The sequence below is a fragment of the Calonectris borealis genome, chromosome 3, assembly GCF_964195595.1.
Source record: "Calonectris borealis chromosome 3, bCalBor7.hap1.2, whole genome shotgun sequence".
In the NCBI taxonomy this organism is placed as follows: Eukaryota; Metazoa; Chordata; class Aves; order Procellariiformes; family Procellariidae; genus Calonectris; species Calonectris borealis.
The window spans coordinates 71,085,640-71,110,752 of NC_134314.1; the positions used below are offsets into that span (position 1 = coordinate 71,085,640).

Here is a 25,113-nt window from a genome sequence, read left to right on the forward strand (position 1 = left end):
CTTCAATCTTTATTATGCAGTCCATGGCAGAAACAAACAATTTCACGTTAAAAGTGTATTGTTACATAGATTTTAACAATGAAAATAAGAAATACATTTTGGCTGCAGAAATAAAAAGAAAAAAACCATCCTGTTCCATAGAGTTGTATTTTAGAATACGCTTAAATTCATCAAAGTACATTTTCCCCTAGTTAACTACTGATGATTTATTTACAAAGCAAGTAACAAACAATGGCTAGAAAATACCATTGCACCACAAATTATCTACATGGATATTTCTATTTTTCATACTAGAAAACAGCCAAGGTGGCATTTACTTTAGCGTAATGTTTCTTTCATAAATCTTAATGTGTTTTAGCAGCTAATACAAAATGGAGATGCAGACTGTATTACGCTGGTTAGAAAAGCAAACATATTATGGGTTTGGTTAAGAAAAAATAGATGTCTAGCAACATAACTTTATTTTTTTTAAAAAAAAAGGGCCTAATGCATTAACTGCTCCAAGCATTTCACATAGGGACTGTCGATGACTTACAAATTCAAAATGTTGCTGACAGGACAGCTGAAATTTGAGAAACTACTTGAAAAAGAAGTCATCATCAGCCTGTGCTAGCTCTGACAGGCTTATAGCTAGATTTCTGTTCACATAGGAATTTATATTAATACAGTCTATGCTGTTTTGGGGATCATTTGACAATCAATAACAACATGGAATACTTTCATTTACTCATCTCTTTCAGAAGAAGTGATAGCTCATTGTTTTGATTTTAAAGTCTATTTTTTATGTGAGAAACACAAGCAGAAGGTGAAGCTTGGAATTTTGTTTTTTGTTAAATGAGCACTGAAAGAAATATTTTCCCTTTGAAATTGTGGAACATGCAATCCTTGTAAGAGAAGACCTCTTGAACTGCAAATGAGTTGTTCTAGACGATCTTGTGAGACTTCAGCACACAAATAACCTGCACAGAAAACACCTCCACAAATAAATAAATTTTAAGAGTAAATCGAGTACCCAACTTCATTTCCCATTATTTCCCATCACTAAAAGCTCACCTTCATTTTTCAAACTATAGTTGCCTAGCCTTTGAATTTTTGTTTCCAACCTGTTTAACACCACTGTATTTGTCAAGAGCATGTCAGATCGCTACAGGTACAGTAGCTTTGTTTTAGACTAATGTATGTATTCCTGGTAAACATGACTGTTTTGAACACTGGAGCCTGGCAAGCCCCCGCATCTCTTGGCTCTCCTTGCTGTTAAGTTTCATGCTTCTGTTATGCTCAATGTAGAAGTGCTGCAGAAGCAATTTTTGACAGACTGGAAAAGCAGGCACTTTCCTCTGTGGTATTTTTTTGAGGGAACGCGTGTCCTACACATTCCCATAGGATACTGCCCAGACACACCGTGGCACTGGTGTGCAATTGCTTTGAGAGCTATGCGGCAGGAGACCCTGTCACGGCAGTGGAGTAGTTTCAGCTTCTTGAAGTTCCAACTGAAAGGAAAGAAATTGCAAATACAATGAACAATTACTTGATTTCTTCCCACCCACAAGTTCGTGTGTGTGTTTGCATGTGTGGGTTTTTTTTAAAGAGGATTTTGAAGGGTTTCTTTTACTTCTCATTTGCAGCTACTGTCCTGCCGTATAAAGCTAAACAGGTAGCCCAGCGAGTAAGGCAAGACTATGCCTTCGCCATGAAGCAACAAAGGCAGAGGAAACGATCATAGAAAAGTTTCATGTCTGACCTTCAAAGACAAAGAAACATTAGTAGATCTGAAATTTGAATTAGAATTAGAATGTATTTCATACCAAGCCAATTGTTCTCTTTCTAGAGGGAACTCTCTATGAATTTCATGAGTATGGAAGGGTTTCACTCCCTCCTTGTATTCTTTCTGTAGCAATTGCAGGGGAGTTAGTATTTGAGATGATACATTCTGTGCTCGCATCCGTACATTGGCTAAATTTTGGATTTGCAGTTAAAGACTAGTTTAAATTCTGTGTGAGATGGACTGACATCAGCAGACAAACCCAACAGCCTCTCAGCCCTGTGTGCCCACAGTAGCCATGTCAAGGTCTCTTTGCATACAGCCGCGATAGCACTACAGATGTTTTCATCAATAAAATCTGCCTACTGCACAGCACGTCCTGAACATCTGCAACCCTTTTCACTGCTCAGCAAATGTTGTCCTGCAGCACTAGGACCTGTTGAAAACAGGGTGGGAGACACTGCGGATGAAGGGTTTATGGTACGAAAAGTAGAGTCACAGATGAAGCCTGACTGAGACAAGAGGGAACGTGGTCCTGTAAAAGTAATGGGACATGGGTAAGGATTTGGGGGCAGGGAGAAGGAAAGTGCATTTTCTAACTGGGTTGCTTTCCAAGCATGTTCAGCAGAGTGGAGGCTGTTAGGACTTCTGATTTGGAGATAAATTTCTCCAAGGCCACAGCATAACTCAAATGCTTGTTCAATTTAACATGCTATATTTAGGGATTTTCTTTATTCTGTATTGGGAATATTTCTCCTCAGCTCCTTTTGACCAGAAACTGACCTGATCCTAAATGTGAATGTCCCTGGCTTTTGGAGAAGTCTAGATCCAGAAATGAATTTTGAAGTCCATATTCACTTATTTTTATGGATTAAATAGAAGCATTTATTTTGTATTTTTTTTTTATTTTTTTACCAATGAACTTTTTCTAATTTATTAAGGAAAAAATTGAAATGTTTTGTTTCCTGTTCATTCTAATTCACAGCTTAAGGAATTCCACAAATAGAGGCAACCTCATAAGCCATCTAATTAGTTCTGGTCCTCATAGAATAGTTTATTCTTGTTTCCTTTCATGAAACAGTCTGACAAACACATTCTGTTTTCTCTGCTACCTAGAATATTCACAAAGGGCCCATGTCAGTGTAAATCAACTACAAAAGAAAGCCCAGTTTCAAGGTTCTATTGAATTTAGACAAGCCTTTCATAATTGTCATTATCTTGTCAGAAATGGGCATTATAAGAAATCAATACTTTACAATTATTATTGGAATACAGCATTATTTACAAAGGAGGTATGTCAATTTGCTAAAAATACACAGAAAGGCCATTCTCTATTAATGCAGGTAGATGCAAATCTGCCAAGGTTTGGAGTTACAGAATCTGCCCAGCTTTTGTCATGTTTCTGCATAGGACTCACCAGCATTCCCCATATTTATTTGCAATCTGTCACATAGCACTGGTAAAATTAAAATGTAAGAAAGTACTTTCTTCATTTATTTGATCAAAGTGAAACTAGCTTTCAATCTTTCCTTGTTTCAACTTAAAAATAGTTTTTCTTTACTCCAATATCCTTTTTACTTCTACACGTGGCTGCCAATCCAAGCAATAAGGGCAAAGCTTTCAGGGGTGAGCACAAATACCAGAGCTTCTGGTTACTGAACATATCTGAGGCCTCATTTCAGCATATGAGGAGGATTTGCAGCTTCCATTATGGCATTTAGACACTTCAGTGGTTAAGGAGAAAGCATCAGAAGCTAAAAATACAAAAAATAGTTACACAGGATGACTAAATAGTCCTGAAAATGTGCCTATACATAGTTTGCTTAGTTGCTTGGATACATTCAGGTGAGGCTGCTATAAAAACTTAAATGGGTCACAAAGAAACTAACTCACTGAAACAAATTAAGTTTCTCAGATTTCTATAGTTATAAATAATCCGTTCTCCTAAGTATTTAGGATTTTTTTTTGTTAACAGATAGATATTAACAAAAATAGAAGGTATTTGGAAAACACAGTTTTCAGGAAAAAAGAATTATCAATGAATTTTAAATTTTAAAAAATACTCAAACTTTTTTTAATCTCAGAGATAAATTAATGCAGAGAGTCTCTGTGCATCTGAAGTAAAAGTTATTTCAAAATACTTGTCAAGGTCTTTGTTATGAGTCAGGTTAATGTCAATGACATTAAAAAACCTCAGCCATTTGCAAAAGCTAGTATTTGTTCTTTTATTACTATTCCCTACCAGTATTGAATCATTCAGAGAAAAGTTCAAAGTAAGCAGTTTTGCTTTGCAAGCAATTTTTCCAGGATTCCAACACTCCTACTCTTGTTTTAACCCTTCATGCAAATGCACTTATAAGATTGCATATGTCTCCCTGAAAATTAAAGTGAGCCAAGTCTTTAAGCTCACGTTGGAACAAGCATAACCTATGCATTTTACCGCAGGAGTTAGTTGAGTGTAACACCGGATACATCTCCCACAGATGTGAAACGTCTCAGTCTTCCAGTTTTTGCATGCCTAATTAGCCACTGTCTTTTCTCCCTCAGAACTATGTTGCTCCACTGAGCATGTACAATTTCTATAAATGCTCACACCATCGGTGTTGTGGATCGGATGCTACTCTGTGCATTTGAAAGAAGCTGCATTTCTGGAGAAGTTTTGAACTCGTTCTGCTCTTCCACTTTTTGTAAATGCTGATAAAACAATAATCAAACTCTTAATCTAGATCTTTTTGGTAATGCCAAAGAGCCACAGAGTAGGCCAAAGGCCAGTATCTTAACTCAGAATAAAATGAGTATTTATGATGTTTCCTGTTACTGCTTTTGCACTGATAGAAAACACAGTCGTTCCTTCCACCAGTGAATTTTTAAGTGCTTATTTTTAAGTGCTTTAAGAGTGTGAGGCCCTAAGCTGTTGAGCGATTGAGTGCTTGCAGTTCTCATTAACTTTAGCAGGAGTAAAGAACTCTCACTTGGCAAAAAAGCAACTTGTAGAACACCTGTTTCTTCGAAAATGACATGAAGTGTGCCGAGTACGATACAGCCGTGCAATTAGGATTCATACCAAATGCTCTCCAAGGCCTTGTCTACACAAGAAAGAGCTTGTCAGTATATTTAGATCAATACAGCTAGACTTTCTTGTAAGAAGGCACTTACCTGTGAAAAGAATGCCCTGTCAATAGAATTTACAAAAGCCCACTGTTTGAGCAAAAAGTGGTTTGTTTGGGGGTTTTTTATTTTTTTCTTTCTTTTTTCTTTTCTGAGAGCAAAAGCTGCATTCACCCTAGGGCTTCCTCTGTTTAAAAAATAATAATAAAAAAAAATTAGATGTTACACTTGTAAGTACTATCCCAGAGAACCTTTTTAGTGTAGATTAGTCCTACAACCTTGCCTGTCATTCTGATAGTAGCAGGCAACAAAAATGCTGTCTTTTACAGAAATGTTTGCTGGAGAAAAAAAATAAATGAAGTTTAATATTCAGGTTTGAACACGGCTTGGTGTGAATGTATGCTATAGACGTTGTGGAGAGTGAGAAAGACTGCACCCGAGAGCTGGCGTGCTGTCCTCCAAGGAGCGCAGCAGTGAGAAGGCTCAGGTCAGCATCCAGTGAGCGCATCTGGCAAAAATAAACCAGGGGCAGCAGCAGCTGCTGCCAAAGCAAGGACCGCAGGGATGGTGGTGACAGAAGTGAAATTGGGCCCATTTATGGCCACTTCAAATTCTTTCAAATACCAGACCATGCAAAGAGACCTATCCACCCATCTAGGAGGACATGAGCTTCCAGGTGTCATCTTCTCCCCTGGGGAAAACTGATGGCTACTTGCTAGAAAGAGCTACCAAAGTAGTCAAAGCTGGGTAGTCAAACAATTTCTTAGAGCTCTGCATACACCTTTTTTGTTCCATGTATATTGACTCTTTGCTTCAGTTTCCTTCCTTCCTGCCTCACTCGGACCTCATTCCTGATGTTCCCCTTTCTCCTCTGCACTCTTCCTCTCACCTCCCTTTCCTGTCAGCGTCTTCCCCTTCACTTCCCTTTACGTGTGCTTTATCTCTTCTTAACTAATTTCACTGCTATTCCCTGAATGGAAAAAAGAAATAAACAACAAAGAATCCAACTGTGAGACTAGCTTCCTCCTTAGTGCCAGTGTAAAGCTCACTTCACTTGCTTGGTTCATGCCTGCCTCAGCTGGCTCTCTCCCTTGTTGGTGTCGGTTGAAAGATCTTTGAGGGAAGGATCATCTTCTATTCTGTGTTTGCTCAGTGCCCAGGGAAATAGACTTTATTTCACACAGCCTCTGGGCAGTACCACATTAATCTTTGCTAAGGGTAGAAGTTTAGAAGGCTACAGCTCTGCTAAAAATAATACAAAGATACACAACTAAATGTAGAAAATGCATGCATACACACTGCACTGTAAAAAGTTGGAATTGTACTAGATATAGATACAATCCTGTTGTCAGACACATGCACAAAATTGACTCCACTGAGGCCTACAAATGCATTAACAGCTGAATCTGTCTAACAGATTTTCGCTACACCTAGTAAATACTACATGTATATACATACATACATATATGTATGCGCCTATGCCAATTTTGGCAGTTCTGGTCCACCGCCAAAGTATGCGTAAGACCGAGCAGGTGCTAACTGATTTCACAGGCCACAGTTTGGCATGTACGAATCGGGTGTTGGTGAACGACACCACCAACTGCAGATGCATAATAAAGCACCTCCCTTTGGCCCTTCTCCCTTTAGCCTGCTCCTTCCTCTTTCTGGTGCAATTACTATTTTGTCTGTTTGGAGATGGTAATGTTCAGATTTGGGCTTTCTGGCAGCAGCTGAGTGGCAGGTATGCAACTGCTTTCACACGGAGCCATTGAATTCTGCACCTCAAGGAGGCAGCTAGCTTGTGGCTGAAGTGGCAGCAGTGAGAAACTGGTGCAGGAGCCACCTAAGTATATTGCTGAAAGGTGATATGGCAAGGAATGAACTAGGCTTGTGCCTTTTGTTCTTCTTTTTAATGAATTACAGAGACGACTCAAACTTTTTCTAGCGTTTGTGATGCGCTTGAGTTACTTTCATGAGTGTTAAGATTTGCTTTTATGTTTTGCTTGATGTTCACTGAGGGATGGGGATTGGAAATTCTCAGACTAATCATAGGAACATGGATGTTGAACATGTAACAAGAGAGTTTCTTTGCAAAAGCTAAGCAAAAATAGCCTGAATAATAAAAAAAAAATCTGTATCTGTTGGTATCTGCTGTGCCATAAAATCCCTACTCCTCAAAGGCTTTCTCTACATAGAAAAGGTATATTCTCAGTATATGGCAAAATGGCACAATACTCCTTAACATGTATGTATATATTTTTTATATATAGATATACATATCTCTATCTCAAAACCCACCTTAGCCAACACAAATAATTATCTGATGCAAGAACTGCATGTAGACAAGCCTTTGTCTACTTCTTGCATGTCTTCCAGGACAAACAAGGCCAGGTAGGCCTTCTTTGTACATCAATCAAAAGAGTACAAGCACAGTTTCTTCTCTTTTTTATTCATGTTGCAATGGGAGAAGAAGAGAGATCTATATTCCGTCCCACTCTTGTCTCTTCAGCAGGCAAGGAGTATGGATAGAGAAATCTGTGATTAATCTCCAACCAGTTCTAAAGCAGTCAGCTGTGTCAGCTGTTGTAAACATCCTGCAAATGAAACACTGTTTTGTGTGCTTTGTATATGCATGCATGCTGGACCCGGTCATGCAAGGTACCTTTGAAAGCCCTCAGCTTCTGAGCATCAACTAGAGGAGAGAACAACTAGCACCATGCAGGACTGGGGTCTCTGTGTATGCATACAGCAGTTTCAAATATAGCCCCGAAGGTGTTTAGACCTTCAAATAGCTACAAATCAGTATAAACTGTAACCTCAGAATACATGTCATCTCCAAGCGGGAGGCCTGGATCCAGAGATGACATCTCCACTGCTAGTCATACCTGATGGTTAGTCCTGTCCACAGTGTTGGCAGTGGAAGCATGGTCACGAGTGTTTTGTCGGACTCGGGTGGAGTTTTGCTGCTCAATGGTTGAGGAAGTGGGGATGCAGAACTCTCTGAAACACCTTTTGAAATTCTCATCTAGAAATGCGTAAAGGACTGGATTAAGGCAGCTATTTGTATACCCTAGAGCAATACAGAAGTGCCAGGAGACAGTCTGGAAAGTAGTTTCTGGGATGTTGACCAGGGCTTTAATGATGACATAAATGTGGATGGGAGTCCAGCAGACAATAAACACCGCCACCACTACAAGAACCATCCTCGTGATTCTCCGCAGGTTCCTGTCCTTCTCTTTCGAGCCAGATAACATGCGAACGCTCTTCAGGCGTAAAATCATCAGCCCATAGCACACGGTAATGATCAGGACTGGCATGATGAAGGCGAAGATGAACACACAGATTTTCAGGAGGTTCTCCCAGTACCACGCAGGGTGGGAGAACGTAAGTGTGCAGTCAATGGAGCCTGGAGAAAAAGGAAAACAGCAGAGAAGAACAAGCGGGTCAGTTTTTCATTTGCTTTTCTTTAAACATTTTTTGTTAAATATCATAGGCAAATATATGAAGCTTTACTAAGTAAACAGGTAAAACGAAGCAATCTGTGACCTGTCATTGGCACAAACATTGATAGGACACAGTGCTGCAAAACATGTATGAAGTGTGAGTTAGTTAGAAAAACAAAACCGAAGTAAAGTGTTCTCTTTTGCATTTTATTGCTTGGGATTGCATGTATATTGGACAAGAAAAAGAGCTGAATTGTCATAAATGCTTAAACTTTGACTCATTTTCACTTTCAGTATAAAACCTGGTGAAAAGAAAGATGGTTTAACCACCGTATCTGCTGAGAGTTTGGGCATTTCAGGGCAACGGGAAGAGAATGACATGACACTTGGTAACTGTGCACAATGGAGGGTTTGGAGTTATGTTGAGATGCTGTCACTTCATGGAAGGTCTTTGAGCACCAGTGATCCAGAACGTGCTCTCTGCTCTGTATCACGTCCTGCCAGCCTAGGTGCAACGTACCTATGACTGCCAACTTCAGTGGGAATATCCTGGGTAAAGCACAGGCTTCTGTGCTGTAGGACAATGCATAACCACCCTACAGCAGAAGGCAGGCAGGCACTGATGCTTTTCCAAACACTACAGTAACTGTGTGGGGCAGTGAGACTTGCACAGACCCACAGAAGGAGCTGGAGCTGCCTGTTGTAAAAGACAGACCATGTGCAGTGCTGTGTCCAGTCAACTACAGCCAGATGCAAAATTGTTGAAGGAGTCCCTTTGCACTGACACCTGCTTTGTACAGGTTGGAGGTCAGAAGTTAATTCAACACCTCCACAATAAAGTGAAACAATGCAGAAAGGAGTTTAAACATTGAAATACTCAATTTAGGAATGAAAGCCAGACTTACCATGCCTGTATTTAGTAGTTGCCATGAACATAACTGGCAGGCCAATGGCAGAAGAAAGAATCCAGTTGCAGACATTGACAATTTTGGCATTTCTGGGGGTACGGAAATCAAGGGCCTTAACTGGGTGGCAAACAGCTACATAGCGATCCACACTCATGGTGCAGAGTGTAAAGATACTGGTGAACATATTGTAGTAGTCTATGGATATAACGATCTTACAAAGGATGGTACCAAATGGCCATGTTCCCATCAAGTAATTCACACTCTGGAATGGCAGAGTACTTGTTGCTAGGGCATCTGCCAATGCAAGATTGAAAATATAGATATTGGTGGCAGTCTTCATTTTCGTGTACCTAGAAAAAAAATCAGCAAAGCATGTGAATAACCACAACTGACAATGTTAAACAAAATTGAGTCCAGTGCACCATCTATAAGAAACTCTGTGAAATAATGTGCTAGATACTGTCAATGATCATCTTTTTGCTTTTAACCCAATAACCTTGCTATTGTTTATCTACAATAATGTTTGCAGTTCAGCGAGGCATTAGCTAAAGGGTGTAAGAAAGAAAAGATTAATTTAACTTGTGCAGAGAGAAAGGATACACGTAGAAGAAACAATATTATAGACGCTAAAGAATTGAGAAGCTGAAAAAAAATTGTATTTGTACATATCAGACACTGTATTAAATGGATAGATTTTCTGTATGTGCTGATGTCATGTTGAGTATCAGAACCATGGTCTGTAGAAATAGAGAACTCATTTGTAGGTTGTGCAGTAGTAATGACATAATTCCTTAGGGAATAAGTACCTGAAAGATTAGTATAATTATCAAATCCACTCTGTCTAAAAATTCAGGCTTTTAGACTATCTCATTTGTTTATAATTATAGAATTCGAAAATAATTTGTAATGATGGTTACTACCTTGCTTTACTAATCTCCATGTCCAATGTAAGTTGGACAGATGTTCTTTCAATCAAACTAGAAGACAGATGCTATTAATTATTAACCATATGCATCGAATGGATCAATAGAACCACCACCCCAGGTGGATGCTGCAGCCCTGCTGCTTGAGGTAGGAACGCTCGCTCTGCTCCACAGTGCCTGTTTTGGCAGGAGGGTCTTCAACCTCCATCGCACCCCCTTCTTCCTAAGTCTGTGCTGCTAACAACCCAAAAACCACTTCCTGAATTTTGAATGTGTCACACTTCAATCACAGCTGAGCAGGGGGAGCTTTCTGCGTTTTAATTTGTATTTGCATTGCTAAAGGTAGAGCCCAAATTCCTCTATAATTTCATCAAATTTTTTAAGAGCCCTCCACTCTTTGAAGTCCGTTGTGCCGGCTGAGCAGCACTTGAGATCCACTTTTTGTGAGGATGCTATACTTTTGCAGTGGTACAATGAATGTTTCACTCTAAGTAATGTTCCTGGCCATGCTGCCCTGCTGTCCTGATCGCTGCCGAGATTGCTGGGCACTGTGGCTGCCTGGCTTCCAGGGGGTCAGATGGCTTGCTCTTTTGGTAAAACTTCCTTCTCTTTCTGCAAAGTAACAAGTACACTGTTTGATCAAACAGTTTACGATTTATAGAGTGATTTGCAAGAGGAATAGCCCATTTGAAAAGATCTTTCAGGCAACCTGCTGGGGAAGACAAAGTGTAAAATACAGTATTTCCATGTTTTTTTCCCTCTGACTTTGATCTTTTCAGAACATTGGTTATCTGCAAAAAAACCCAATGACAGGGCTGTGTAGGGAACACACGTTTGGAAGCTTTTTGGTAGGGTCTGGAGAAATGCAGACTTCTTGCTGAATGCATCTAGATAGCTTTTATGACGAACATCTGAAGAAGTTTGTACTGGCTTTGTTCTCTCATTTTCTAGCACTGTGCATGAGGAGCCACTAACAACCCTAATTTCTATTTAGGGTGGTTTTTCAGAAAAGATTTTCAAGTAGATCCAAGCTCTTTCTTGACTGCTGTTCTGAGAAAGTATGATCTGAATATGATACTTCCAGTTTTAAATAAAACCTATATTCTGAAAGTACCCTAAAAACTTTTCTTCCAGGAGCACTCCATTTATCCAACAAGATTGTAACACTAACTTAGGAAGAGGTAGATGAAAGCATCCATGCCTCTCTCTGCTGGGAATTATTTAGAAAAAATGTACAGGATTGCAGTGTGGGAGAGGTACACAATAAGCTGCAGCTCTAAGAACAGTTTGGAGGGAGGAGAAAATATTTTCTGGGCAATTTGCTGGAGAATCTTGCAGAGGAGAATGAAAATAGCAACATTTTTATATTGACTTTACTATTACCCAGAATGAAAATGTTGTACTAAGCCCTCTTTTTGCCATTTCCCCTGTTGTTTATCAAAAATGAATGTCTTCTCCGTAGGTCCGACAACAGATCCAGGACTAGCTAGGGTTGTGTCCAGAGAGCTAACCTGGAGGTTTGATTGCGTTGTGAGCAGACATATCCAGCTTGCTCCAGTCTGATCCGCTCAGGCAGCAACAGCAGCGGAGGGGCAGTGGCTCTCAATTCTGCACAGACAAGGAAAGGCGATGAGGATCCTGCGCCCTCACCCAGGCTGCTGATCCCTACTCAGCCCTGAGGTGATTGCCCTATCTTTATGGCTGGAAAAGAAAACATGCTTAGGTACGCTGCTCGGTGCTGCGGCCATCGCACACGATTCTGGCAAAGTTCTGTCTGGAGAGCACATCATCAGATGATAGTAATAATATTTTTTTAATCTGTAATTAAAGCCATTCTTATGATTTACAGGGAATGCTTGATACAGCAAAAAAATAAATACACCAACCAATATGCAAGTGACTCTCAGGTTAGCATGCCAGAGGATGGGCAGGGAAAAGCTCTGAAGAAGGGGAACAAAGTTTCTTCACTGGGACTGGCATGGGCCTTATCCCACTTAAATGCTACACATTTTTCAGTTTTGCTATCTTGCTTTCCTTGTCAGTTTAAGCTTAAAAGTTCTTGGACTTATTTCATTTAATGGGCTCTGTAGGCTATTAACGAAGGATTTTGCTTGATGTACTCTGCAATCTTTATATTTCTAATCACGCTGTACTTACAAAGAAAGGAAGCAGAGCTTTTGTGGTCATAGGAAGTATTTACCTCCACGCTTGCCTAATCAACAAAAGCCTATTGAAATTCACAATATTCTTTTCAGTGAATTCTGTGGGATTTGGGTGTTTCTCTCTACTGAATATTTCAAGATTTTATAAAGGGCTTATTTCAGAATGGTACATTTTGTTAAACATGTATTTTTCCAAATAAGTAGATTATCAGTGTCCCCAGGATTATTTTTTTGGTATGAACAAATAAATACGGAAGCAATTGATTAAAATTAGTTTTAACAGCATGAAAAATAACAGTTCCTCAAAATGGAGCTCTTCAAAGCCTTGATCTTAGCTGTTATTATATCTTTTGCTAAGGTATCAGTCTACCTTAGCAAAAGGTAAGGATAAGTAGCACAAACATTTCCATCATCCAGAGATAGATGTGTATGTGATGAGATTTCTATACTTCAGAGGGACTCGATTTTATATGTAATTAAAGTCACAGGATATCTGTATGACTTATAATACCAAAAGTATTGTGTTTATAAATGCAATCTTTTAACAGATACTGTTTTTACACTTTCATTCAAGGCCACTAGAAAATCTAAAAATCAACAGATGTGTAAAGAAAGAGTCTTAAATGCAAACCCATGAAAATGTGAATGCTGATATTTAGATTACATTGAAATTTCAGCATCTAAAACACTAACTATATTAAATTTTGCATGACGATGAGCAAGGTTACAAGTGAAGATAGAAGTTGGCTTTGGGCAACATTACTTTTATTTTTACAACTCTGCAATTAAAGACTGATAGAGCAACATGATGATTCAATTTTTTGGTGAATATTTAGCTCAATACCGCTCTTGATACATATTCAAATTAATTATGCTCATTATAATACACCCACTAGTGTGCCCTTTCTATCTCCTCAGTGCAAGTTTTGTATCATAAAATATCTATGTTTATGACGTGTTTTTTTGTTGGTAGTAGTAGATGATAGATCAGATTTACAACAGTAAGAATATACTTTATGTCTGTCTAATTCTGTAGGGAAAACTCAGCCTTGCCTTTATCTTCAATCCAGCAAAGCTTTAAAATACACTTGAAGTTTGAAGATCTGAGCTGTAGAGGTCCATTTGGGATTTGCGTGGAATAAGAAAAAGCAATAGAGAAAAGCATGAGGATCCTACTCAGATAGTCATTAAGTTCCTAGCATTCAAGGATAAATAGAAAGTCTTGAAATGACCTCTTCAACTGGCAGCCCATGGACCATTTGTAGTTTGCAAACCAAATAAAAGGTTCACCAAACTAACCTAGAGAGACCCCCAGCTCTTTGTTGCACAAAGTGTAACAGCATCTTGAGCAAGAGTCACGAGCACCTTCCCTTCCACCTCACAGTCATGCCACAAGAGAGATGTGAGCATGCTTGGGCCTCTCCCTCTTTCTGCAAGACACGTGCCACAGCTCTGTTTCTGGTCTGCCCACTCCAATGTCTCCACCTGACCACTTCCAAAAATTTTTGAAGAGTCTTTTCTTTTAAGCCCCCGTGGCTCAAAAGTAAAGAACCAATAACATGAAGACCGTGTCTTTTCCTAAAAAATAATGAAATTTTTAGTTTGCATCACACTTTATCTAAGCCTAATAGACACAGTTGGTATATTGCCACCTCCCTGCTGCTTCTTGGACAAGCTGTTTACATCCATGTGGATTGTTGAAATATACCCTCCTCCAAACCCTTCAGCCCTTCTGTACTAGATCAGTTTTACAGAGAGGGGGTCCAGGTTTAGCCCCATGAATATAGTAATTACAAATTAATTCGAAAACTGCTCCTATCTGAATAACAACAGTCTTTTGCACTTAGGAAATGGGCTGGCCGATGATAGATTGGTAATAAATACTTTCAGCAACACAAAGGCATGCAAGCTTTTGTCCACAGAATGCTAATTTGGAGACAAAGACTGCTTCAACTGATCTGTGTTTAAGTTCAATGCAAAATATATGAAAAACTGGCTGAATTACAGGAGATTCATTTCAGAAGGCAGTCGTTCATGAAAACGGTTTGGCTGCTGAAAGAAACAACAGCCAGCAATTAGGTCTTGCATACAGACAACCTGACATAACTCTTGTTGATGCTGGACGAGATTAGGTTAGTGTTTCAAATTCATGTTCTTCTTGCATAGATGACTTGTTAAACAAATGAAGAATCATTATGTGCATACATTAGATTAGTTGAGGTCTCCTTGGGTGGGAAGATTAAAACCTGTGAAGTATTCCTAGTTGAATCAATTTAAATGAACATTTATTTCCATGGCTGTTCTGGTGCATCTTGTATATGCAACTCAAAAACAGCAGGAAAGAGGGATTTTTTGCGTGCTTTCCTGAGATACCAGGTACTTTCAATTTCGTTGAGCCCTTAAAGCTTTGACAAAGGTCATATATTCGGGATGGTCTGGAAAAACCCTCAAAAATTCCTTCTGTCTGCCAATCCAATTAGTATGTTTGATACTGAAATGAAGTCTCTCAGCTAGGCCATATTCTGGAAAGTACCTTTGAACTAAAGGGTCTCAAATGATGGACTTAACTGATGGCCGTCCTATCTTATTGTCCTTTTTCTTTCTTTGCATGGTAGTAAGTCTCTATAGAGTGAAAGACCCATACTGTATCTCAGCCACAGTTGTGATGTGTGCTGTGGCACACTGTTACCTATTAAAGTTTTGAAGTTATATATATTTTGGACGAGCCTAACCTACCTGTCTGGGAGCATATGCTTTAATCAGCATGAAGATTTAGTCTTTGATTTTTCTATTCATGGGTACTTCAGAATGCTTATGCCTTAAGCCATTAAATTCAAGCTCTGGGTACAAGCACCATAAATTTGTGTACAATCCTTACACGTTATTAGGCGGTCAGGCCACCCAGATCGGAGGTGCCATACTGTGGTTAACAATCTACTCGTCCTTTTGGTTTATGTTCTTCTGAAGAGATCATATACAAGGATGTAATTTAAAAATAATAAGCCCTCAGGGGAAAACAAACAACCAACAAATCGAAAAAAAACCCTCCAGCAGAAAATGTTCATCCTTCATTACAATGAAATTGTGCAATTTGCAGCACATTCACTTACTTCCTGCACTGATCCTGAGTTTGGGGGTAAAAGCTGAGCTGGGGAAGGGAGGAAGATTTCACTGCCTTTAAGAAAGACAGAGGCAGTGGTTGTTTCCTCCTATTAAAGCCTTGCATCCTGACTCCCAACACGGCACTACCCGGTCACTGCTGTGACCAGTGATGGTCGTTTAGAGAGATGAAAAAACATACGAATATCAAGCATCACTTCAGGTGTCAAGATACGACATAGTAAGGGAGTGTACTAGATCTAAAATCGCAAGGCCTCGTTATTTGACATACTTGGTCGGGAACACCTTCACATACATTTTGCTGGAGCAGCCTTCCCCTCCCTTCCTCACACACTGGCAAGGGGATGTCCATTTTCTGAAGGAGTTTCAATGTATGTGCTGAATGTGGATCTGGACATAGAGCAGATAGCTGCTGGATTGTAGTTGCTTCAGCTGCTACCTCTTTTCTCCCTAATACTTTGTCTTCCCACTGCCAAGTTCCTTCTTCACTTTATTCTCTTCCATAGCACAAATGAAATTTTCTGAAGCCAGAATTTCACCAAAGTTTTCTTCCCTCAGGTTATCTTAGAATCACAGAAACATAGAATCATTTAGGTTGGAAAAGACCTTTAAGATCATCAAATCCAAACGTTAACCTAGCACTGCTGGGTCCACCACTAAACCATGTCCCTAAGCGCCTCATCTACATGTCTTTTAAATACTTCCAGGGATGGTGACTCCATCACTTCCCTGGGCAGCCTGTTCCAAGGCTTGACAACCCTCTCCATGAAGAAATTTTTCCTAATGCCCAATCTAAACCTCCCTTGGCGCAACTTGAGGCCATTTCCTCTCGTCCTATCGCCAGTTACTTGGGAGAAGAGACCAACACCCACCTCGCTACAACCTCCTTCCAGGTAGTTGTAGAGCGTGATAAGGTCTCCCCTCAGCCTCCTCTTCTCCAGGCTAAACAACCCCAGTTCCCTCAGCCGCTCCTCACAAGACTTGTGCTCCAGGCCCTTCACCAGCTTCGTTGCCCTTCTCTGGACACGCTCCAGCACCTCAATGTCCTTCTTGTAGTGAGGGGCCCAAAACTGAACACAGGATTCGAGGTGCGGCCTCACCAGTGCCGAGTACAGGGGGATGATCACCTCCCTACTCCTGCTGGCCACACTATTTCTGATACAAGCCAGGATGCTATTGGCCTTCTTTGGCCACCTGGGCACACTGCTGGCTCATGTTCAGCCAGCTGTCGACCAACTCCCCAGGTCCTTTTCTGCCGGACAGCTTTCCAGCTACTCTTGCTAGCATCTTTGACTTCCCAGCTTGTCCTTTCCTTGCATCGAGGCAGCGTCAAGGCATGTGCAGATCCACCAGTATTTGCTTACAGGAGCCAGGCAGGAGAAGTAAGCAGAGCACACCACTTCTCCTGGAGGAGCACCGGCTCAGGGGCGATTCTCCTGTACTCAGAACCAATTAGCGACTTCTCTCAGACCTCAGCTTTGGGAGAGGGAGAGCTAAACAAAAGCCTTTTAGGTAGAGTCAACTTTCTTCAGACTCTGGTGCCGGTCTTTTTGGGAACGATGTGGCACCAAGAGAGTGCCACATCTGCCTCATCCTGTTTTCAATTAATTACAGTACTGTAATTAGGTGTGTTAGGCTTTGGGCTAAAATTCATTTGTTGCTTTCTTTATGGCTCTTCCTGCTTTTTTGCTACTGAAAGGCAAAGAGGTCCTCTTTCTGCTATTTAGTTTGAATCAGTGAGTTTAGTCCCTCCCCAGAGAAAACAAAATAAGCTTCTTTCTTTGGGAAAAATAGCTATTTTGGGGAGGAAGGCTGGTCCTTTCCCTTGATGTCTGACTGAGAGGATTAACGAGCAAGGAGATTACTTTGGACAGAACACACAAACTCCACAGTAGTCATAACAGGTAACTATTTTATTATTTCTCTCTTATTATTTTCATGCCTTTTTAAATTACATGTATATGCAAAATATCCTGGCAGAAATCCATACAAAATAAAGCTGATGTGATGCATTCTTTCTTTTTTCCAAAACAGGAGGGGAACCAGCCAAGAACAGGTTTTTATAGATATATTAAAATCAACTTGCCACACAAACATTTAAGATGTTGCAATGTCTTATAACTCCTATTACCCTCATTTCTTTTTCTTTTCCCAGACACCATAAAAAGCTACTTAATGATAAAAAACAAATGACAGTAATATGTATGCTCCAATGCCCAAACAGTCATCTGCTGGTACACTTCCTTCCCTTCCAGCCTAGTTAAATGGGGGAAAAATTATCTGCCAATTATTCCAGGACTTAATCTGGCCTGTTTGTTAAAGCACCTTTAGCTGAGTCTCTGTTTGCCTGGTGCTGAGGCATATATGGGTCTCCAGTAAAAGCTGCTGTTTTCGCAGTTATTGTGGAACACATCTCTCCGAAATAAATCAATGGTGCTAAAAAGGCTAACTCCAATACATTGCCATTATCCAGCAGCTGGATGCTGGTGCTTATTGCTGAAGTTTTTACTTTGCCATGAAGACATGGAAAGGAAAACTGGCGGTGTCTTCAACTTAACTTTCTCCCCTCTGCCTTCAGGGAAGCGTGATTGAGAGTAAAAGCACTGACTACAAGTTAACAGCTATTTTCTCTAGTTTCCAGGTGCTGGTTCCCTCCTCCTGATTTGCAGACTGATCACCTCAGGTGAGGACTGTATGTGCAACATCCCTGGCTCAGCAGGGAAGCTGGCAGGGAAGCCTTTGAAGACGGTTTTACCCCCAGTAGATGCGAGATCCTCAAAGGTGTGATGGGGAACAGCAGTGGTAACCCCCTCCCCGGTCAGAGGGTATCAGGGAGGTAGCATGGGGCTCGAGGCAATTCCATAGACGGTGCAGATAAAAGTAATGCTACGTATACAAGGTATGGTCTCTTGCATACAAGAGACCGGGATCTTCTAGTGAAGCTGTCGAGTGTGATCTGGAAGGGAGTGACAGAGGTGAGACCAAGGGACTGGGGAGAGAGTAAACGTGGAGGAAGACTTGCCTGTGACGGGGGGAAGGGGAAAGCAGGCAATGGTGGAGGCAGGCGTAACAGAAACAAGAAGAACGATGATGTGTCTTAAGAAGACCGGATCAAAAGTACCAGGAATCATGGATTTGGTCTCCATGTGACAAGGATGAGATTGCACCTGAAACTGGGACTCTGAGGGAGGTACTGAGACCACCACCGTATGAGAAGGATTTGGGTAACTGGCTTCTTGGGTGATTTTTCTATAGAGGCAGCACATCCCTGGGCTGGAGGTTAGAACTGTGCAAGGGGAAAACAGAATAAGATAGCCTAACTGCTGCTCCCTCTTCCCCCTTAAGAAAGAGACTTCCCTCCGCTGGCATTGCTCCATACAACACAATGAGGAGGAGATGCTCCATTTTACACAAACATTTTTGTTCTGAAGTTTTATTCCTGATCTGAGATACAAGATCTTATAGCTGATAATTGGACACTTCTCAGTAAGAAGGTGGAAAAAATATGCTATTTCATGTCTTTCACAGTTATTTGATGAGTTATTTGAGTTATTTGATGGTCTGTCATCCCTACCTTTTTTCATCATGTAAATTCAAAGGGAAATATAAATAAAATTTAGAAGTGTTTAACATTAAACGGATGAATGAGAATGCTTAACACAGCTGGGCTAAGCTGTGGAACTCCTTGCTAGTGAACACCATTAAAAGCCAACTTGCAGAAGGGATCAGGGGCTTTGAAAGATAATGGTAGCATCCCCACTTACAATACCATAATCCCAAACTTCATGGTATAAACCAAAGAAGGCACATGGTTATGAAAAGAACTTTGTTTGAGATCAGCCTAACCACAGCAATTCAGAAAATAGTTGCTTTCAGGTTTTTAGAAAGTATAGTTATAATGAGTGGACTTGTATTTTGAAGAGAATCATCAAAGATTGCAAACTTGTTTTCAACTTGGAATCATAATGAAAATGAACAATTTTTTGAAAATGTCCGTTAATCAGGATCTCTACAACATCCATCTCAGAACACCTAAGCTTAAAAATAACCAGCTTAGAATCTTTAAAAATGTTTCAGAATTCTGAGATTTTACTTTAGAGAATATTTGTTTCAAAGCAGCTTTGTTTAGAAGTGGTAATATTTATGATCTTTTATTTCCAACTTTATTTTTGATTCTGATTTTTTGGGACTGCTGCATGTTAGAAATGTCCACAAAAAGCTACTGAACAAATGCTGATGCAAACTGCAGCTCAGAAAGTCTCTCTGCAGTCTAACAGACTGTTAGAAGGATTCTCACACAGTGATGCCCCTATTTCTTCCACTCTTTGACTAAACACCAGCTGCTGGCTATGGTTGGAAAAGAGGTTAGTAAGCTAGACTACGATCCTGAGACATTTGGGCTTACATCATGTTATGTTTGAGATGTTTGTAAAGATGTCACCTTTTGATCTAGAAAAATTATAAAAGCTTATCAACTGTGTTCAGCAAAAGCTATGCCTGATGATTTGAAAAAATACTGTAAGTTAAAATGAAATAAAGCAGTACTTCAGGATTATGTTAGCTAATTAGCCCATTAGTCATTAGCTTGCTAATAATTACGTAATATGAACATTATGTGCTTACAATATTTTCTGATTTTACTGAAGCCATGAAAAGTTGGTACAATTTGACTTATTTTCATAAGGAAATAAACAAAAATAATCAGGAAGTGTTTAACACTATTTTTCATGGGAGCCATTACCAAAATGATACTCCAGGAAAAATACAGTGGGATCAAAACAGCTTTTTCAAGAGAAACTGAGTGAGAGGGGATGTCTTCTGCCCAGAAGTGCCCGGTGCTAGCAGAGCAGGGGGGTCTGCCCTCCTGGGGCAGGCGTGCTGTCCCGTGGGCGAGAGCTCGCTGGGAGCAGGGCCAGGCACAGGGCCTGGAGACGAGAGTGGGGCTGCAGAGCTCTCTCTCACCCCGCAGTCGCCTCTGCTCCCTCAGGGAGATGGGGGTTATCCCCAGGTTGCAGGCTAATGTATTTTCGGCCAAATTTTGACCGTGTCCGTATCAATATAATTTAAAAAAAAAAGAGAATACAAAGGTATACATGGCGTTTTATCTGTCTGTTTCTCTTGATCTTGGGGCAGGGAGGGGAGCTGATTGCTAGTCAAACATTTACCCACTAGCAGAGGTTGGTAAACTTCTATCACAAACTGTGCAAACAGGGACACCTGCCTTTCTGTAATGCAGGATGCTGAGGGTCACCCCCTCGCTACGCTGCTCGTTTAATTCAGCTTCCGTGCTGTTCCTGCCCAACCTGACTCCCTCAGTTCTGTCCCCAGATCTTCTCTGACTTGTGCTGTGAGCAGTATCAATTCATAATTGACATGACTCGTTAAGGCTGCTGTGGCTTTAGTTAAGAGCTCTTAGCAATGGGGTGGAACCCATTCTTTGTAGAGAGTGGAACAGGCAGGACACGCATTCGCACATGCAGTGCCATCCAAATGCAGAGAAGTTCATGCAGCTGTGGATGGGAAAGAAAAGAATGAGTTTTATGCATTTCTTGGTTTCTAAGTTCCCTGATCTATGCTCCTACAAGAGATGCTGTAGGTCTTCTTTCATGCTGCATCCATAACTCCATGTCACCTTGCCAAGAAGTACCCGTTTTTTAGAAAAACTCGCTTCACTTCAGCCACTTTCAAGCTTGCGATCATTTTCAGTTTATTTCTCTAAACAGACTCTCTCCACTTCATATGTTATGACCTCTTTCCAAACCCTTCACTTTTCCCTTTCTGTGCACCTGTGTGAGAACATTTATTCCTCTGGTGATATCAATTCTTTCTACAACTGAAATTTCACCCCAAATTCTGTTCTACTTAATAAAACAGTTTTCCTGAAGTGTGAGTGAGTCGAGCTGAAGTAACCAGAGCTTTCAGTACTGTTTCAGCTACAGGTCTTTTTTTCAAAACACTATTAAGAGGCTGTTTTGAGAAATGTAGAAAGAAATCTCTTCGTTTCAGAGAGGACTTCTTTCCCTGTTTTAGTTTTTTGTTTTGGTTTTTTTTTTTTTTTTTTTAAGCAGAGTAATCATTTACTCTAACGAAACAAGACATTTCCTTCCTCCTGCGAAGGATCACGGAGAACCTGAGGCCCCTTTGTTTATGATATGCAACAAAATTAATAGCAAAGCAATTAAGGAATCACTCGTGACTTGAGTGTCTTTAGCGGCTGTTGGTGGAATTACAGTCCTCTCAGGGCACTTGGCATTGTGGAGGACTGGGGCCTCCGAGCGCCATTCCTCTGTTCCAGACCAGCGATGCTAAAGATTTTCATCTATGATCTATTACAGCTTTCTAGCATATTGCCTTAATCACAGGGCATATTCTTCTTCCCACTCTAATGCGTGACTAATATCCCACTGACTTGATGAGAAAGCTGGAAAAGCCTATAGATTACTGTGTAAATTAATTCAGTACCACATGGTACTAATTGTACACTGTCTTCTTGTACTATGCAGCAGCTAGAAGTCGCATTTGCTGTTGACAGAGCCATAACAACACTGTCTTCATATTAGTAATTTACACTTATACAAAGCTTATGAGGAAAATAGATAATAAAAATTATCTGCAGATTTTTCAAATTACAGGAAATTCATGGCTGACAGTAAAACCTGACTATTACTGCTGTCACTCAGAAGGCATTTTTTCATACTCGACAAAGGAAACAGCTCAGTGTTAGTAACATGGGGTTCAGCCTCACACACTACAGATACAACACGTAAATATTAATTCAAGGATGAAAGTATTCGGCTGAACAGGAACCACTTGGGAGAATGAGGAGGGTGGATGAAAATGCATTAATTATAAAGTAACGTGTATAAATTGGAAATCCATGGACCTGCTTTGCATGAAAAGCCTGATTTTCATATCAATAATGACAATACATTTCTAACTCCTTGTTGGACATGTCCACTTTCTGACCCCTGTTTGCCCCAGCTGGGATAACAGGGTGGCATTGTGCACTGATAGTGACAGTTCCACATCAGGCAAGTGCTTGCATGGCTCTGGCTCCAAACTCATGGATCTGCTTCATGCGGAAAAGTTGTAAGAATAATAATGTTTATAAAGTAATAATTATTAAAAAAATATTTCTAAAGAAGCTGAGCATGAGATATTAGCATGCAGCATACTGAATATGAAGTCACTGTTGCTTTCACTGAGGCTGGACCCTGAAAGGTGAGTAGAGACAGAGTTTCAAGTATCTAAGCACCTACCTCCCAACTCCTAGGATTTTCAAGGCAAACTAGGTACCAATATCACTTTAAAATCTTATTTCTAGTAGTCTCAATCCTTCTCAAAATTAATACGAACTTCAATGTTTTGTTCTTCCTGAGCAGGCGTGGTGTGAAAGGTAGATAAAGAAGGGGAACTTTATATGATGCCGAATTCAATCCGGTGAATGGTTTGCCTCCTATCTGTAGCTGGATCCAAGGATACATGAATGTGAGCACATATGCTCACCATTTCATGTATGCATATTATATGATTGGGAATACTGTCATGTTCGTATAGCTTGCAGCAGGAAATAAATCAAAAAGTTCCCTATTGCTGTCCAGACATATTAAACCTATAGAGGAGCACAGAAAGGAAATGCATTTTTATGTTGCTTAAACCACAGATCCTATTCAACCATTAACATGTAAACTCTTTTTCATCCCAAATTGGTAAACAGCTGCATGATATTAATTGGGAAGGAACCGTGTCATACCAAAAGCTATCCTTGCACAGGAGACCTGGGCTCAGTCCTGCCTTTGCCATAGAATTCCTGGATGGTTTTGGAGAAGCCATTTAATTTATTTGTGTTTTCCTCTGTAAAATGAAAATACATTTTTGCTTTCTCCTATTGCTTCTGGCTTTTGTTTTTAAGCTGTAATCTCAGGGAAAGATGCTCTCTTTAGATAGAAATCTAAATGCAAGTGCCTCATTCAATTTGGCTTTGTGGTGCAAGTGTAATTCAATTACTTAATGTAAGAAATATGAACCTAGTATGGGTTATGCCCGGTATAAATATATAGTTCCAGGGACAACCTGTGGCATATTTCTCTGCTGACAGCTATCCTGGCTCTGTTACATTGTGCATCTGCTTTTCCTCCCAGAGGAATGCATTCAACACTGGCTAGCCGATTGCAGTCACGCTCCTATTCAGAAGCCTTTCTGTAGCTGTATCTTCACATAGATAGCTTGAGTCTCGGACTGACCAAAACCACAGGGCAGAAGAGAATCTCCCCAGCTCTGTGCATTTAAAATGCAGCCTCTAAAGTATAGTTAAAACCACTAGGTTTCTGAACTACTATAATATGAACCATTGATGCATATTACTTGTGTTCCCATTAGGTCTATGAGCTGCACAGGCTTTGTGCCGAAGGAATCGTCCTACCGCGACCGCCAACCTCACCCCCGGGAGGTGGCAGTGTTCCCCCACGGAAGCCAACCGCCCCGCTCCCAGGCGGGCAAAGGAGCCCCTTTAATCTCGCTCTCACCCACCTTCCGCCGATTTACGGGCATGGAATTTCTCGTGCGTGAAAGACACACTTGCGAGTGACCTGTAAAAGCCCGGGCGGGCTTGCGGGCGAGAAAGTTGCGAAGTGCTGCAGCACAGCCGGGAAGCCGGGACTATGGATAGCGGCCGCGATCCTGGCGTATTTATACACGTGTATACGCATGTATGTATATGAATATAAACAAATATATCAAGATGTGACGCAGAGGATCTATAAACCCGGGCACAGAGAGGCGTTTAGCCGCGATGCCATTTACATCTTGCTTGTGCGTTTGAGGGAGGTGGGGGGAAAGAAGCGTGGATGTGTGCCGGGTGTCCGTGTGCGATCCTGTACCCGCCGCACACGCTCACGGGCAGCGGCTGAAGTCCCTTTAAACCCTCCCTCGTCAGCGGACAGGTGAGGGATTCAGGCCTCGTTGGCCAGAGCAGCTCGCAGAGGTGCTGCAGCACGGAGGGTCCGTAGAGCATCCCCGGACCCGCAGCGGTTTCTGACGGACCGCCCAGCCCGGCCGGTCCCCACGGCCCCACCGCAAGTTTCTCTTCCCCGATCACTCGCTCCGGCGCTTTCTCAAAAGCCTCCTTCCCTTCCCCGTGGGGGCAGGAGCCCCTCCGCAACCCCCTGTGCGGCCCTCTGCGCGCTGTCTGCCGGAGAGGGACTGCAGCATCCCCCGTCGGGACGCCGGCCCGCATCCCGGCTCCCCGCGGCGGGGCGTCCGCCCCGACGGCAGCGGCCGGGGGCTGCGGACCAGGGCGGGGCGGGGTAGGGCAGGGCAGGGCAGGGCAGGGCGGGGCGGTACTCACCTGACGATGACATACATGACCAAGAAGTTGCCGAAGAGCCCCACGACGCAGACCACGGAGTAGAGGGCCATGATGGCGATGGCCGTGACCACGGAGGGGCCGCCGCCCGCGGGCGCGCAGGGCCCGCCGCCGCCCGCGCTGCCGTTGGCGCCGCCGCAGGGCTCGGAGCGGTTCCAGCCCGCCGCCGCCGCCGAGGCGTTGCCCCAGGCGCCCGGCGGCGCGGCCGCGCAGGCCGGCACGGCGGGGCGGCAGGCGGTAGAGGCGTTGGCGACGAAAGGGACCTCCAGGGCGCCGGCGAGGAGCGGCGCGGAGCCGTTGCCCAGCAGGTAAGCGACGGCCAT

The 25,113-nt window shown here is 41.7% G+C and overlaps 1 protein-coding gene across 1 annotated transcript; it reads right to left on the minus strand.

Moving 5' to 3' along the window:
- Window positions 1-1,451: 1,451 nt before the first annotated feature.
- Window positions 1,452-25,113, minus strand: OPRM1 (opioid receptor mu 1). The gene is made up of 4 exons (XM_075146122.1): window positions 24,773-25,113; window positions 9,219-9,571; window positions 7,756-8,276; window positions 1,452-1,490 (listed from the first exon to the last, which is right to left on the minus strand). Exons 1-4 carry the CDS (start codon window positions 25,111-25,113, stop codon window positions 1,452-1,454), a joined length of 1,254 nt encoding a protein of 417 aa, XP_075002223.1.

What these genes read in the sequence shown, in the direction of transcription:
- OPRM1 (XM_075146122.1), bottom strand. Translation starts at nt 25,113, where the DNA reads ATGGCCGTCGCTTACCTGCTGGGCAACGGCTCCGCGCCGCTCCTCGCC. An exon ending in AACTACTAAATACAGGCATG is followed by an intron (nt 8,277 to 9,218) that starts GTAAGTCTGGCT and finishes CTTTTTCTCCAG; the next exon opens with GCTCCATTGACTGCACACTT. An exon ending in TGGACAGGACTAACCATCAG is followed by an intron (nt 1,491 to 7,755) that starts GTATGACTAGCA and finishes CTTTCCTTTCAG; the next exon opens with TTGGAACTTCAAGAAGCTGA.